This window comes from Artibeus jamaicensis, unplaced genomic scaffold (genome assembly GCF_021234435.1).
Source record: "Artibeus jamaicensis isolate MK-2021 breed Jamaican fruit bat unplaced genomic scaffold, CSHL_Jam_final scaffold_1031, whole genome shotgun sequence".
Lineage (NCBI taxonomy): Eukaryota > Metazoa > Chordata > Mammalia > Chiroptera > Phyllostomidae > Artibeus > Artibeus jamaicensis.
The window spans coordinates 1,006,294-1,018,607 of NW_026522026.1; the positions used below are offsets into that span (position 1 = coordinate 1,006,294).

Genomic DNA, 12,314 nt, shown 5'->3' on the forward strand with positions numbered 1-12,314 from the left:
GATTAGTAGTTGCCAAAGGTTAGGAGAGGGTAGGGGCTGGAAGGGGGTTTAAATATAAAATGTTGGTATGTGGGATCCTTGTGTTGATGCAGACATGCTGTGTCTTGACTGTAGTTTAATGTCAGTATCCTGGTTATGATGATGTACTCTAGTTTTATAAGGTGTCACCCTCTGGAGAACTGGATTAAAGGGTGTATGATATCTCTGTATTATTTCTCACAACTGCATGTGAATCTACAATTATCTGAAAAATAAAAAGCACAAAAGAGAGAGAGAGAGAAGAAACATTCACAGAGTCACACAGTTTGAGGAGACTTCAAGTTGAATTCAAACTCCAGCAGGCCCATGCCAGAGCTTAATGCTTTTGCCCACTGTACCCTAGTTTTTCAAACTTTTTTGACTCAATATCCACTGTAAAACCTGTTTTTATCAAAATTCAGTACACACATCATCAATGTGTGTATCTAGAACAAAAGTTTCAGGAAACAGTACATGACCTTACTATGGGGAACATACGAAATCGATTTTATACTGCACTAAAGGGTGTGACCTTTAGTTCAGGACAGTCCGGTGTCCTGTGCTGCCTCTCTGGAATGTATCCAGTTCGGCTCTAGCTACTAACATATAAGTCATTCCTGGAATAACTGGGTTCCATTCCCAGCCTGTAATTGTTGGAATGCTTTCACGCCGGGCCTCTAACTTTGTGTCCACCTGTTTCCCTTTAAACCATCTCCTTTGGTGAAAGCATCTTTTCTAGTAATTGCTGCTATTATCCTTATGCCATGATTATCCAGCCCCAAACTGTAATTTGTATTTACAACAATGTGATGAAAATCATGCTGAGAGTACTTCCACATAAATGTCCCTGTCTGTATCCAAAGCCAAGCTGATCTTACCTCTTACCTCCAAAGCAGTTACTCAGTTTTTTCATTTCTGTCTCCAGTCTCACAGGACGAAAACCTTGGTTATTCTTGACTCCTGTTTCCTTAGCAGTACCTTAGCAGATACAGTTCTTCGTGGCAGGCCATTTGGACCCTCTTCCCCCAAATTCACTTCGCATAATCCTTTTGGACTAATCATCCCCTTACAAAAAGTTTTAATCCTACTACTTCCCTGTCCAAAACCTAGTGGTTCCCACTGCCCATTTCATGAATATACAAGTCTCTTGTTGTGGAGACCTCTGTTGTCTGCCTCTAACCTCCCCACGTTTCCCAGTTCTCCCCACGAAGAACTCTTCCTTCCATTCCTATTCCCTTCACCTCACTTTATACACCCATTCCCACCTTTTGGAGTTCTTCTTAACTATTTCTTGTATTTTCACATTTAGGGTGTGCCTCAAGTTCTATAATATACTGAAATTTATCATGCTTTTATTTATGTTACTATTGGTATTTCATTTGGAACACATGTGTGTGATATTCCAGGAATTTAAGGGTAGAGATTATTCCTGGGTTTTGTCAGGTCTACTCTTTACCCTGCTTTTAAGCTAAAAAATGTTAGCCTGTTACTGTTTTCTTGTATACCGGCAAAGACACCAGACTCCTAGGTCAGAGACACAGGACTGGATTACTCATGACATGGCAAGCAGCCTGAGCCTCAGCACATTTGTGTTAGTTCCTCTTGTACCAGAGTCCCACCTGGGAGACCCTGTGTGGTCCCACAAGGTGCTCCGCCTCTGGTAGGGAGTTGTGTTGCATCTCAGGGACACTGAGTTGGGGAAACCCATTGCTTTTATAGGCAGCTGTAGGAAAGCTTCATCTCTCATGATGATCAGCTGCATAAAAAACCCTGAGAAATGGCCTGGGTAGAAGAGTGGTCAGGGCCTTGCAGTGTCCATACAACCCGGTAAACAAACACTTGTAGTAGCACAAGAGGTCCGTGGAAGACTGTCTCTCCCAACATTGTACAGGTGAGCTACAAAGAAAGGAGAAATGTCCCCAGTACCACTCAGGGAATATGAGAGAGACAGAGAGTCTAACTCAGATCTAACTCTAAGTCAGAGTGCCAGGTCGCAGTGTTGCCCCTAACATTTACATTATTTCTGTGGAATAAATTGAGCAACACAAGGAACTCTTGGATTAGTTCATATCATCTAAATATGTTGCATTGCATCAAAACAGAGAAGATTGGCTATGGTCCTAACTTCTAAGTGTTTCCAGACACTTAGGTATTCTGTAGTGTGCAATGCTCCAGGTAAAGGCACCTGAAGAAGTTTAGGAAACTTTCCAAAACTAAAGTTGATATTATACTACAGTGGTCCAATGAAGAAGAAATCACTGGGGTTTCATAAGGAACTCTCAGACAAGCTTGGGTTATAAATGAGCATCTTTTATAATCTTTTAAAGATTAATGGATACCTAAAAGAAAAGTACCATTTCTCCTCTTCTACTCACAGTACGTCTGACACTAAGTGTGTGGCGTTTTCTCCCACCAGCCCATTCTTGAACACCAGTTCAATTCTGACACTGTCTACCTGGTGTTAGTGCAGACTCCACAGGGTGTACGCTCAATCCAACGAGACACCCCTCACTTCAGGTGCCGTTCTCAAGTCCAGGTTGGCACCTGTGCTTCTGACCAACCATCTGTAAACCAGGTTTCAGTGACTCCCTTTGATAATGTCCTAGAACAGCTCACAGAACTGGAAGAGCATATACTTAACAGGCTACCAGTGTATTCTAAAAGAATATAACTCAGGAACAACCAGATGAAAGACATACATAAGGCAAAGTGTGTGGGAAGAGGGGCACTGAGCATCCTATCACCTCCACACATTCACAAACCCAGAAGCTCTCTGAACCACCTGGTTAGGGTTTTTACAGACACTTCATTGCAGAGGCGTGGTTGGTTAAACCATTGGCCGTGTGATGCATGAATTCAATCTCCAGCTCCTCCACCATGCCTGGAGTTGGAGGGTGGGAGCAAGGCTGAAAGTTCCAATCCTCTAATTCACAAGTCTGGTCCCCTGGGCTACCACCCCCTCATCCTTCAGGGTCTTCCAAAAGTAACCTCATGAACACAAATTCAGCTTTGTTGAAAGGAGTTTGTCATAAATAACAAAAGATGCTCCTTTTAATTCTGGAACAATTACAGAAACTGGGGGTATAAAGCAAATATAACAATAGATACCACCTCTCCCCCCAACTCCCTCTCTCCACCCCACATACCTCTTATCACTTAGGAAATTACTAGGGTTTTAGGAGCTCTGTTAGGAACTGGGGCAAATGTACAGAGAGATGTAGATACATTATTATTTCACAATACCTGACCGAGAATGAGTAGGAATATACACAGGAATGTTTGTGCAACATTTTAAGTCACCAAATAAGCTTCTTCATTTGCATGCTAAGGCCAGTCAGAAGACTTTTTTTTAATTATGTTCAGAAATAGAAGAAAACAGAACGAGATTCTTACTGAACTGTAGCAGTTAAACCTTGACCCAAAGCAAGAGAAAGCAGAACCTCTTTTGTTTTCAGTTATGGAATTTTTCTCAAGCACATAAAGTAGAGACAATAGCATAATGAACCCTAACACTTCCATCACCCAGCTCCAGTAATTATCAGTATTCTTCAGTATGGTTTCACCTATTACCGCCACATTTCGTTTCTGGAATATTTTAAAGCAAGCTCCAAATATTGTCTAATTTTATTAGATGTGGTAAAAAACTCAATATCATACCTAATAAAATTAACATTAACTTCTTAATAGTATCTAATATTCAACCCATTTCCAAAGTCTGCTTACCTCAAATACATTTTTCAGGTCTTTTATTGACTCAGAAGCCATATAAATATACATTTTGTGTGTTTTAAATCACTAGTGTTTTTAAGTAACAGTTTTATTGAGCTCTAATTCACATACCGTAGGTTCCTCCCTTTAAACCGTACAGTTCAGTGGTTGTTAGTATAAGCACAGCGTTGTGCATCCATTACTGCTTTCTTATCCCAGAATATTTTCATCACTACAAAGAAACTACACGTATTAGGGTTCACTCCCTGTCCCCGCTTTCTCTCAGTTCCCAACAACTACTAACCTACTTTCTATTTCTATAGATTTGCCTATTCTGGACATTTCATGTAAACAAAATCATTAAATATGGAGGCTTTTGTACCTGACTTCTTTTGCTCAGCATGTTTTCAAGGTTCATTCATATTGTGGCATGTAACTGGGGGAGGAACATACTTTCCTCTACTCTCAAGGTTCTTCTGGCTGCTCTAATAAATAGGCATGAGACAGATCAGCAGGAGATAACCAAATTTAATACATGCTTAGGTATGGGATCCCCAGCTACATGAGAGAGTCAGAGGCCCCACATGCAAGAGGGGTGCAGAATGGAAACAGGGATACAGGTATGCCTGACCATCTGAGCTGGGCGTGAGGTCATTCGCCTTGAGGGCTCGAAAGGGTCAGTGGAGGCAGATAAGAAGAGCAGATGTTTAGTAAATAAAAGTTTGCCCTGCCATGTCAGTGGGTCTAAAATGTCGTCACTGATAATCTCAAGTTTTTTTAGGTAGTGAAAGGGAGGGGCAGAAGTTTCTCCCGAGTCTGCGGCTGAAGTTGGCTTTAGCTCAGAGCAGTCCGCATCCCATAGAGGCACACCGTGGGTGGCTCACCGTGGTCTCCCGTGTATCAGCACTTCGTTGCTTGTTACTGTTAAACCCTAATCCACTATACGTGCCTCATGTTATCGATCCATTGGGTAGTTTTCATTTTGGCGGTTATGAATAAGTGCTATGAACATTCATGTATGAGTTTGATGTGAATGTATATTTTCATTTCTCTTGGGTATATACCCCAAATTGGAATTTTTGGATCATATGGTAACCATGGTTTAACCTTTTAAGGTCATGTGATTTAACCTTTTGGGAAACTGCCAGACTATTTTTCAAAAACCACTGTGCCGTTTTATACTTCAACCAGCAATGCACCAGGGTTCCACTTTCTCCACATTCTCATCAACACTTGTTATGTTCTGTTTTAATTTTTCATATTATTATCTCATCGCAGTGCTATCTCATTGTGGTTCTGATTTGCTTTTCTCTAATGAGCATCTTTGCATGCACTTATTAGCCATTTGTACAGTACATCTTCTGGAGAAGTGTCTGTTCCAAGCTTTGTACACGTACTCTGGACACTGGATCTGACCATCTAAGAGTCCTGAGATTCTACTGATTACTTTTAAATGAGGATTGAGTAAAAGTTCATGATTCTCTTGTACAAATGTCTTCAGACTAGTTAAATGATGTTTTATTACAAGATCTTTTTAGTACTTTTAGTAATTTTCTTCACTATGAGGGACACCTCATTTTATGTTCAGATTAATACTCTAAGAAATATACAGCAAAGCTTCAAAATAGGAATTCCTGAACCTTATTTAGGAATTATTGACCTTCAGTCATTCTGAACATAGAGTAAGCTTGCCTTTCTAGACCTGTTAGTTTGTCATTTTAAATCTCTTATTAATGGCGTTAGGTATTATCAGAAAAATCTCTGTATGACAACTGTTTTCTTCCTCATGTAAGTTTTGTTCTGTCAAATAACCAGGAAATTCTGAAGATGACTGTTTTGCTACTTATGAATTATCCCCATTTTGCCAAGAATTGGGGGCAGTGTAATGTACTTAATATTAACATATAAACTGTAACCTACTTTTCCTTTAATTATGCATAAAAATCATTTCGTGATTTCTCTGTATGAACATTAGTCATTAGTCATTAGTCACTGCACTATAAAGAGATGACATGGGGTCTTGGTCAGATGTTTGGTTTGCGGAACAGCCTGACTCACTCTTACTCTTAGCTATGACTTTGGGTTCACTTGTGTCATCACTATTAAGTACATGAGCCACGTGACTGTAAAGTTTATTAAAATTTTTTTCACGTGGAAATGAGCAGTCTTGAAGAGATATAATGAAGACCCACATTCTTGAAAGAAATTTGAATGGAAACCCAATGAATATGGTTTAGCTATATAGTGTAGCTATAGTCATTTCTACAAGTTTTTAGTCCACTGCCCCTCCAGTGTTCCCCACCAAGGTGATTGTCACCACTGTTCATCTGATCACCAGAATTAGAAACATGAGAGTTCTCTCCATTCCTTCTCCTCTCGCATCCCAGTGCTCATCTGGTTCTGAAATCCTGACATCGTGCCTCTGGGTCATCACTGAACGCGAACTCCCTCTTCCCCACACAGCACCTGGTGCTCTGTCTGGTCCCACTCCTTGGTCTTTCTCCTCAACTGCCACAGTAGGCCCTTCCTCTCCCCTCAGCATTGAGTTCCTGCACCCTTCTAGTACGTCTTCCACAGGACTGCTAGAAATTTCAAGTCTGTGACATCACACCTCACTTCAGAATCTTTACTGACTTCAAGGTAAAATCTGCACTCAAACTGAGTTCTTAGCAGTCTCTCTCTGAACCTGCTTCCCTAATCTCAGCCCACAGCGCTAACATGCATCACAAACCTCTGGCATTTTTTGTTTTATTTTTTCTTAGTGTGCCATGTTCTTTCCTACTTCTGTGCCTGCCCAAGCGGTTCCTTCCCTCCAATTCCCTTCACAGCTCCACTGCTGCCCCTTCCTTGCCCAGTGAATTTCTGTCCTGAACATTGAACTGAAAAGTCTCACCCTCTGTTAGTAAAATGTGTGGCACTTAGTGATTCCTACATATGAATTTTGTCCTCTGCTACCTCTGTGAATTACTGTATTTTTCTAGAGATTTTAGTTTATTTTGTTCCATTTTCTGGGTGTAAAATCAGACTATGTGCAGTAATATTTGATCTACTTTCTTACAGTTTATGGGTTTCCATTTGCTTTGTCTTTGATTACATTGTTCTGCCACCCTCAGTGCAATGTTAATAACCATGTTAATGGATAGGTCTTAATTTCCTTAAAATTCTGTAGAGTATGTGAACATAAGTTTTTTTAAGTCCTCATACTCTGAGAACTTATACACATTGAGTACGTGCCTGCCCCTTAAATTTAAATGAGAAAACAGGGGGCCAAGTCAGGTAGCTTTTTTCTGTGCATATCCCCATGGTGTTCTATTCATATTTTTGTGAGTGTTACTGCCATAGGTTTGCAGTGCTTCTCAGACTTTTCCGTGGAAACACGTCAGTGGCAGAGGCAACTGTATTGGACTTGCAGCCTGCCTGAAATGCTACGTTAATATTAGGTTTACTGACTTAGCTTTTAAAAATATATAAAACTTACATTTGATTCCATACAGTAGGCATTATATTTGATCTAAGATAAAATCATTCAAATTTACCTGTCCTGGAATAAGACTGATGTTTGTCAAAAGTGATATGTTATCCTGAAATTTCAAGTGTTCTCTGTAAGCTTCCCTGTTTTGTTCTCCCGGCTTCTCTGACCCAAGTTTGATAAATAGTAAGTACTTCACTGTCAGGGACTGGGTCTTCTATCTCTGAATTCCCACCATTACATACAGTATCTAACACCCAGTACATATTTAATATTAATTGAAGAGAATGAATGAATGAATGAATGAATGAATGAACAAATGTTCAGTTTTGAAATTAATAGTCTTAAATGATAATATTGTGAAAATTAAATTTTTAATGATTTTTTCTCATAGAAAACATATGACTAGTGGTATTGTGAAATTCATGAATTTAAAAAAAATCATTTTCTGACTTATACAACATAAAACTTTATTTAACTTTTTATAGTTCAAAGTATAAAATTTACAGAAAAGATCACGTAAGTACTCAGTTCAGTGAATTTTCACACACTCGACAATTTCATGTAACTAACACACATATGAAAAAACAGAACTCTGCCCGTTTCTCAGGGGCCTCTTCGTGCTCTCATCTGGTTATTGCGGCCCTTTTTAACAGCATATAATTACTTCCACAAAATCGTTTTATTCCTTAGTACAAGTCAAGACACCAAATTAATTGAATCCAGAATTTTTTATTCTGTAACAAATTAAGTTGATGACAGTATTCATAGTTAGTAGCCAATATTACAAAATTTAAAAAATAATAATTAATGTTAAGTACTATTTTCAGTAGTTTCATTTAGTATCTAACCAGAAATATAATTAAAATCATTTGTGAAGAAGAAAAAGAAATTATTTGTAATGACCATTACTCTTGTATACTATGCAACACAAAATGTTGGTAATATGCATTAAGTAATCCGTTTAACTTACAATTTAATTAAATAAAAATTTGAGCAGTTATTCTTTTGAGGTCTTATGTGTAAGTGTCAAAATACCCTAATTTTTGTTTGACTTTTTAAATATTTGTTTAGAGCAGCAGTTGTCAACAGGGAGAGAACATGATTTTGTCTCCCTGGAGCCACTGTGGTATCTGGAGATCTGAAGACAGTTGCAGTTGTCATTGTAGTGTGCTACTGCCACCTAGTGGGTAAAGGTCTGAGTTGCTGGTAAACTTGATTCACAGAAAAGCATCCTCCTCCCCAACCCCGCCTGCCGCAAAAGGAAAATTATGGCCCAAAATGTTGGTAGTGCCAAGGTTAAGAGAAGTATTTTCCAAAGGATGGGTAGGTTGTTAGTGTTTGATTCAGTTTAGTTCAGGCAGGGTCTAGCACCATACCAGTGGAGTCCAAGGTATTAGGAATTTAATTTCCCTAGATCTAGTTCCATCTTTCTGAAATTATGTGCCGGAGACCCCAGCCAGATGTCTTGAATATTTCTGCTGCTGACTATGAGACAAATGAGATGGGGCAATATAGAAGAGCTAGTAGAAATCTATCACTCCTTCCGGAAAAAATCTTAAAGTACCGTGTTTTGCACATAATTCAAATCCAGCTCTCCCCACGTGACTCACTCTCACAAGGGTGGAGTCAGGTCATATGCTTTGACTAGCAGCGCTGATTTGCAGGCTCCAGCTAGAGAGAATGGTTCCTTATGAGCAGCCAGTCGTCCAAGTTCAACAGTATTTTCTTGGGGTCTGTCGGGAGGTGTTAAGTGGACAACCGAGGAGCTGAGCACAAACATTCATGCATACCCATACACCCCTGCCCTGTTTTGTCCTCCCAGTGAGCATGGAAGCTCAGAAACACTACTGTAAATGCTGGTAACAAAGCTGGGAGGTGATAACTGGTGATTTTGTTCTTCACGGCTGTTTTTCAGGGAGAACTTTAAAAAATATATATTTCTGTGTCCCCTGAGAGCTTATTCTAATCTTGACAACTTGACCTACCCTGAGCAGAGAGCCGCATTTGAGGCATGCCCTGAAACATTTGTTGGTGTGCAGGAAAAAAATAATGGCAACATAGACCAATTCTGACTTTCATGATAAAGTATTCTCTAAAAATGTTACCATATAAAACTATGATGAACCAAGGTTTATATAGTTGGAGCTGTAAATCTACAGTAAATCCTTCAACATGTGTAGAATTTGGCTGTTTGATTCTGCTCGTTTAACTGTGAAAACAGATCTAAGTGAAAATACTATGTGAAGTAAATTACTTGAGACAAATTAAATAATCTGTGTTTTGTGCTGTGGCATGTTTATATTATGGGAGCATAGAATTCTCAGTATTTTTTGTGTTCCTAAGAAAAGTAAAAATATTTCATAGATCTTGAGGCCTTTTTCAGTTCCTGTAGAAATTTGACATATTTAATACTTTGGAGGACGTATGTCACAGTGCAGACAGCATTGACTTTCACATCAGACTCAGGTCCACATGCTGCTGTGAACTGTTTGGCCTTGGACCACTTAACTGTTAAGGGCCTGCTTTAGCACCTGAAAAGAATGGATACTACTTAAATGCTAGAATCACAAGAGTCAAACAAGATAACCACATGAAAGAATGGTCAGCAGGAGGGAAGAGTAGACATTTTTTGGAGTCATTGACTCACTAGTACATGGACTATGGTGGTCATGAGCACAGGGTTTGGAGTTGGAGAAACAAGGTCTAGACTCTGGCTTTCTCGTCTGTTCCCAGCCGTGTGCAGGGGCCAGCTACTTGCCCCTCTGAGGCTCATTTTCCTTCCTTGCAAATCGGTGCCATTGGTAACTGTCTTGTAGCACGCTGTGAGGAGGATTGAGATCATAATTGTAGAATCGGCCCACCGTACCTGGCACAGGACACATGCTAGTACATGAAGTTACTGAGTGTCCACATTGTCCTGAATTCTGTTGATAAAACATGGTTCTTGTCCCTTTCTTTGAACAGTTTGTCTACTTGATGAAAGCCACACATTCTGTGCTAAGTCTTAAAAAATGTGTGAATTAAGTTGTCATACTGCATTATACCAATAATGTTAATTATTTTGTGTATTTAATAATGCTTTAGTTTAAATAATTATGTTAGCATTAGTACTAATAATGCAAATAGTGTATTGGAAGAAATTTTGGTCTATCTTTTCTTCTCATTGGTTTTATTTTTTTAAAGCACTTCATAAATTGTGTAGAGAATAGGGGAGCAACGCAAGGGTGGAAGCAGACCAGTGTGAAGAGTGGGGAATAGTGAGCTCTGGCGGGCACTGGGTTAGAGTGGCCGCAGAGGCTGTGGTGAAAATATTAAATGACTATACTCAGAGCTCAGAATTTGATAACAATAAATAATTTTTACTGTTTTTATCAAGGATATTCCTAAGAGAAATCGACATCATTTTTATAAAACAAGCACATGGCAGAGAAGAACACACAGCTAATAGCACAATTTAGAACCCTGTCTTGATCTTGCAAAGACAACAACAGTTTGCCCACCATTGCTTTTGCACCATTGAATGCACAGGTCAAAACAGGGAAATTACACTGAATTTTAAAGTGCACTATTTTTAGTAACCAGACATCATCTTCTTCTTTGGCTGCAGATCCTAATTATCTCATGGCTAACGAACGCATGAACCTGATGAACATGGCTAAGCTGAGTATCAAGGGCCTGATCGAATCAGCCCTGAACCTGGGGAGAACTCTGGACTCCGACTACGCCCCTCTGCAGCAGTTCTTCGTGGTGATGGAGCACTGCCTGAAACACGGCCTGAAAGGTAGGCTGTGGCCCCCACGTGCCAGTTGTATTCAGCTGTTTCCTAAACAATACAATATGTGCTCAAGAATAAAAGCATTTTTTGTGGAGCCAAAGAATACAGACTTGAATTAATATTAATCCGGTGGAGTGTGGGAATATGGCTGATTTAAAGGACTTTATATGGCTTAAAAAACACGGATCATTGAATGCTAGAGCTGGAAGGGCCATTACAAGTTTCTAGTCCGATCTGGCATTTGTGTTGGACAGGTGGGAAGTAGGCCTGGGACGGCCCGTGGCTTTCCCACAGTCGCACGGTGCGTGGGGCGGAGAAGTCTGGAAGTCCGACCTCCCGACTGACTCTCGCTTTCTTGCCCTTTCCACTTCACCGGAAGCTTTGAACTCAGGCAGGACCTAGTCTTTTCACCTTTGCTTCTTTTTCTTCTTCCTCCCCAACATTTGATAGCCTGTTTCTGAATTACGTATTCTTTTATGTATTCTTTCCTGTTGGACTGTTAGCTTCACTAATACTTCACAGCTTTAAGTACTATATTGTTAAAGTGTTCTGTTACAGTATAGAGCTAGTCCAGAAATTCTCCTTGAGAGAGGAAGGACTGAGTCTTGGGAAGTAAGGGGTTTTTGATTTTCATAAAATGTTATGTATTCTGAAAGCATGAATAATTTTAGAAATACCTGGTAATCTAGGAATGAGTCCCGGAAAAGAGCACTGAACAGATGGGAGACAGCTGTGTGTGTGTGTGTGTGTGTGTGTGTGTGTGTGTTGAGGGCATATGTATGCTGTAAACAATATTAAAATACTGCTTTGCTTTTATCTCCTTAGCTAAGAAAACTTTCCTTGGACAAAATAAATCCTTCTGGGGGCCTCTAGAACTGGTGGAGAAGCTTGTTCCAGAAGCTGCAGAGATAACAGCAAGTGTGAAAGATCTTCCAGGACTTAAGTAAGCTTGAGGTCGAATTCTGTTCTGTTTGTCAGGGAAAACACTCTTATTAACTCTCCCCTTGAAGAGTGAGACTAAGACAGTGATGACCATGATCATTTATTCCATGACAATCTGAAATGCATCCTCTTTTTATGAATAGGCACCGTTTTGAGAGAACTGAAAATATAGACTGTTAAATGAGGTATGGCTATGAGGGATAATTTTCATTATTAACCTGAGAGAGGTTGTCTTCATGTTAAAATACCAAACATTTCCTTATCTTTTTAAAGTACTTGTGGGAATCGTTTAGTGAATTTCAAGAAATTAGATGAAGGGAGTTGGCATACTGGACTTGACTTAGGAAAAAGAATGCGTTTGATGGAGTTTGAAAACCAAGATTAAAACAGTTGTCACTG

The 12,314-nt window shown here is 39.6% G+C and overlaps 1 protein-coding gene across 13 annotated transcripts in view; it reads left to right on the forward strand.

The window, feature by feature from the left end:
* The window catches only part of RUFY3 (RUN and FYVE domain containing 3), a 70,820-nt gene that overhangs the window by 33,048 nt on the left and 25,458 nt on the right, over positions 1-12,314 (forward strand). For all 13 annotated transcript variants that reach the window (XR_008389787.1, XM_053655665.1, XM_053655658.1 and 10 more), the window contains 2 exons: positions 10,806-10,979; positions 11,799-11,916. Coding sequence is in view for 12 of the 13 variants with exons in the window: in XM_053655665.1 (XP_053511640.1) it covers positions 10,806-10,979; positions 11,799-11,916 (292 nt within the window). In the remaining variant the exon portion in view is untranslated. The remainder of the gene's footprint in view (positions 1-10,805; positions 10,980-11,798; positions 11,917-12,314) is intronic.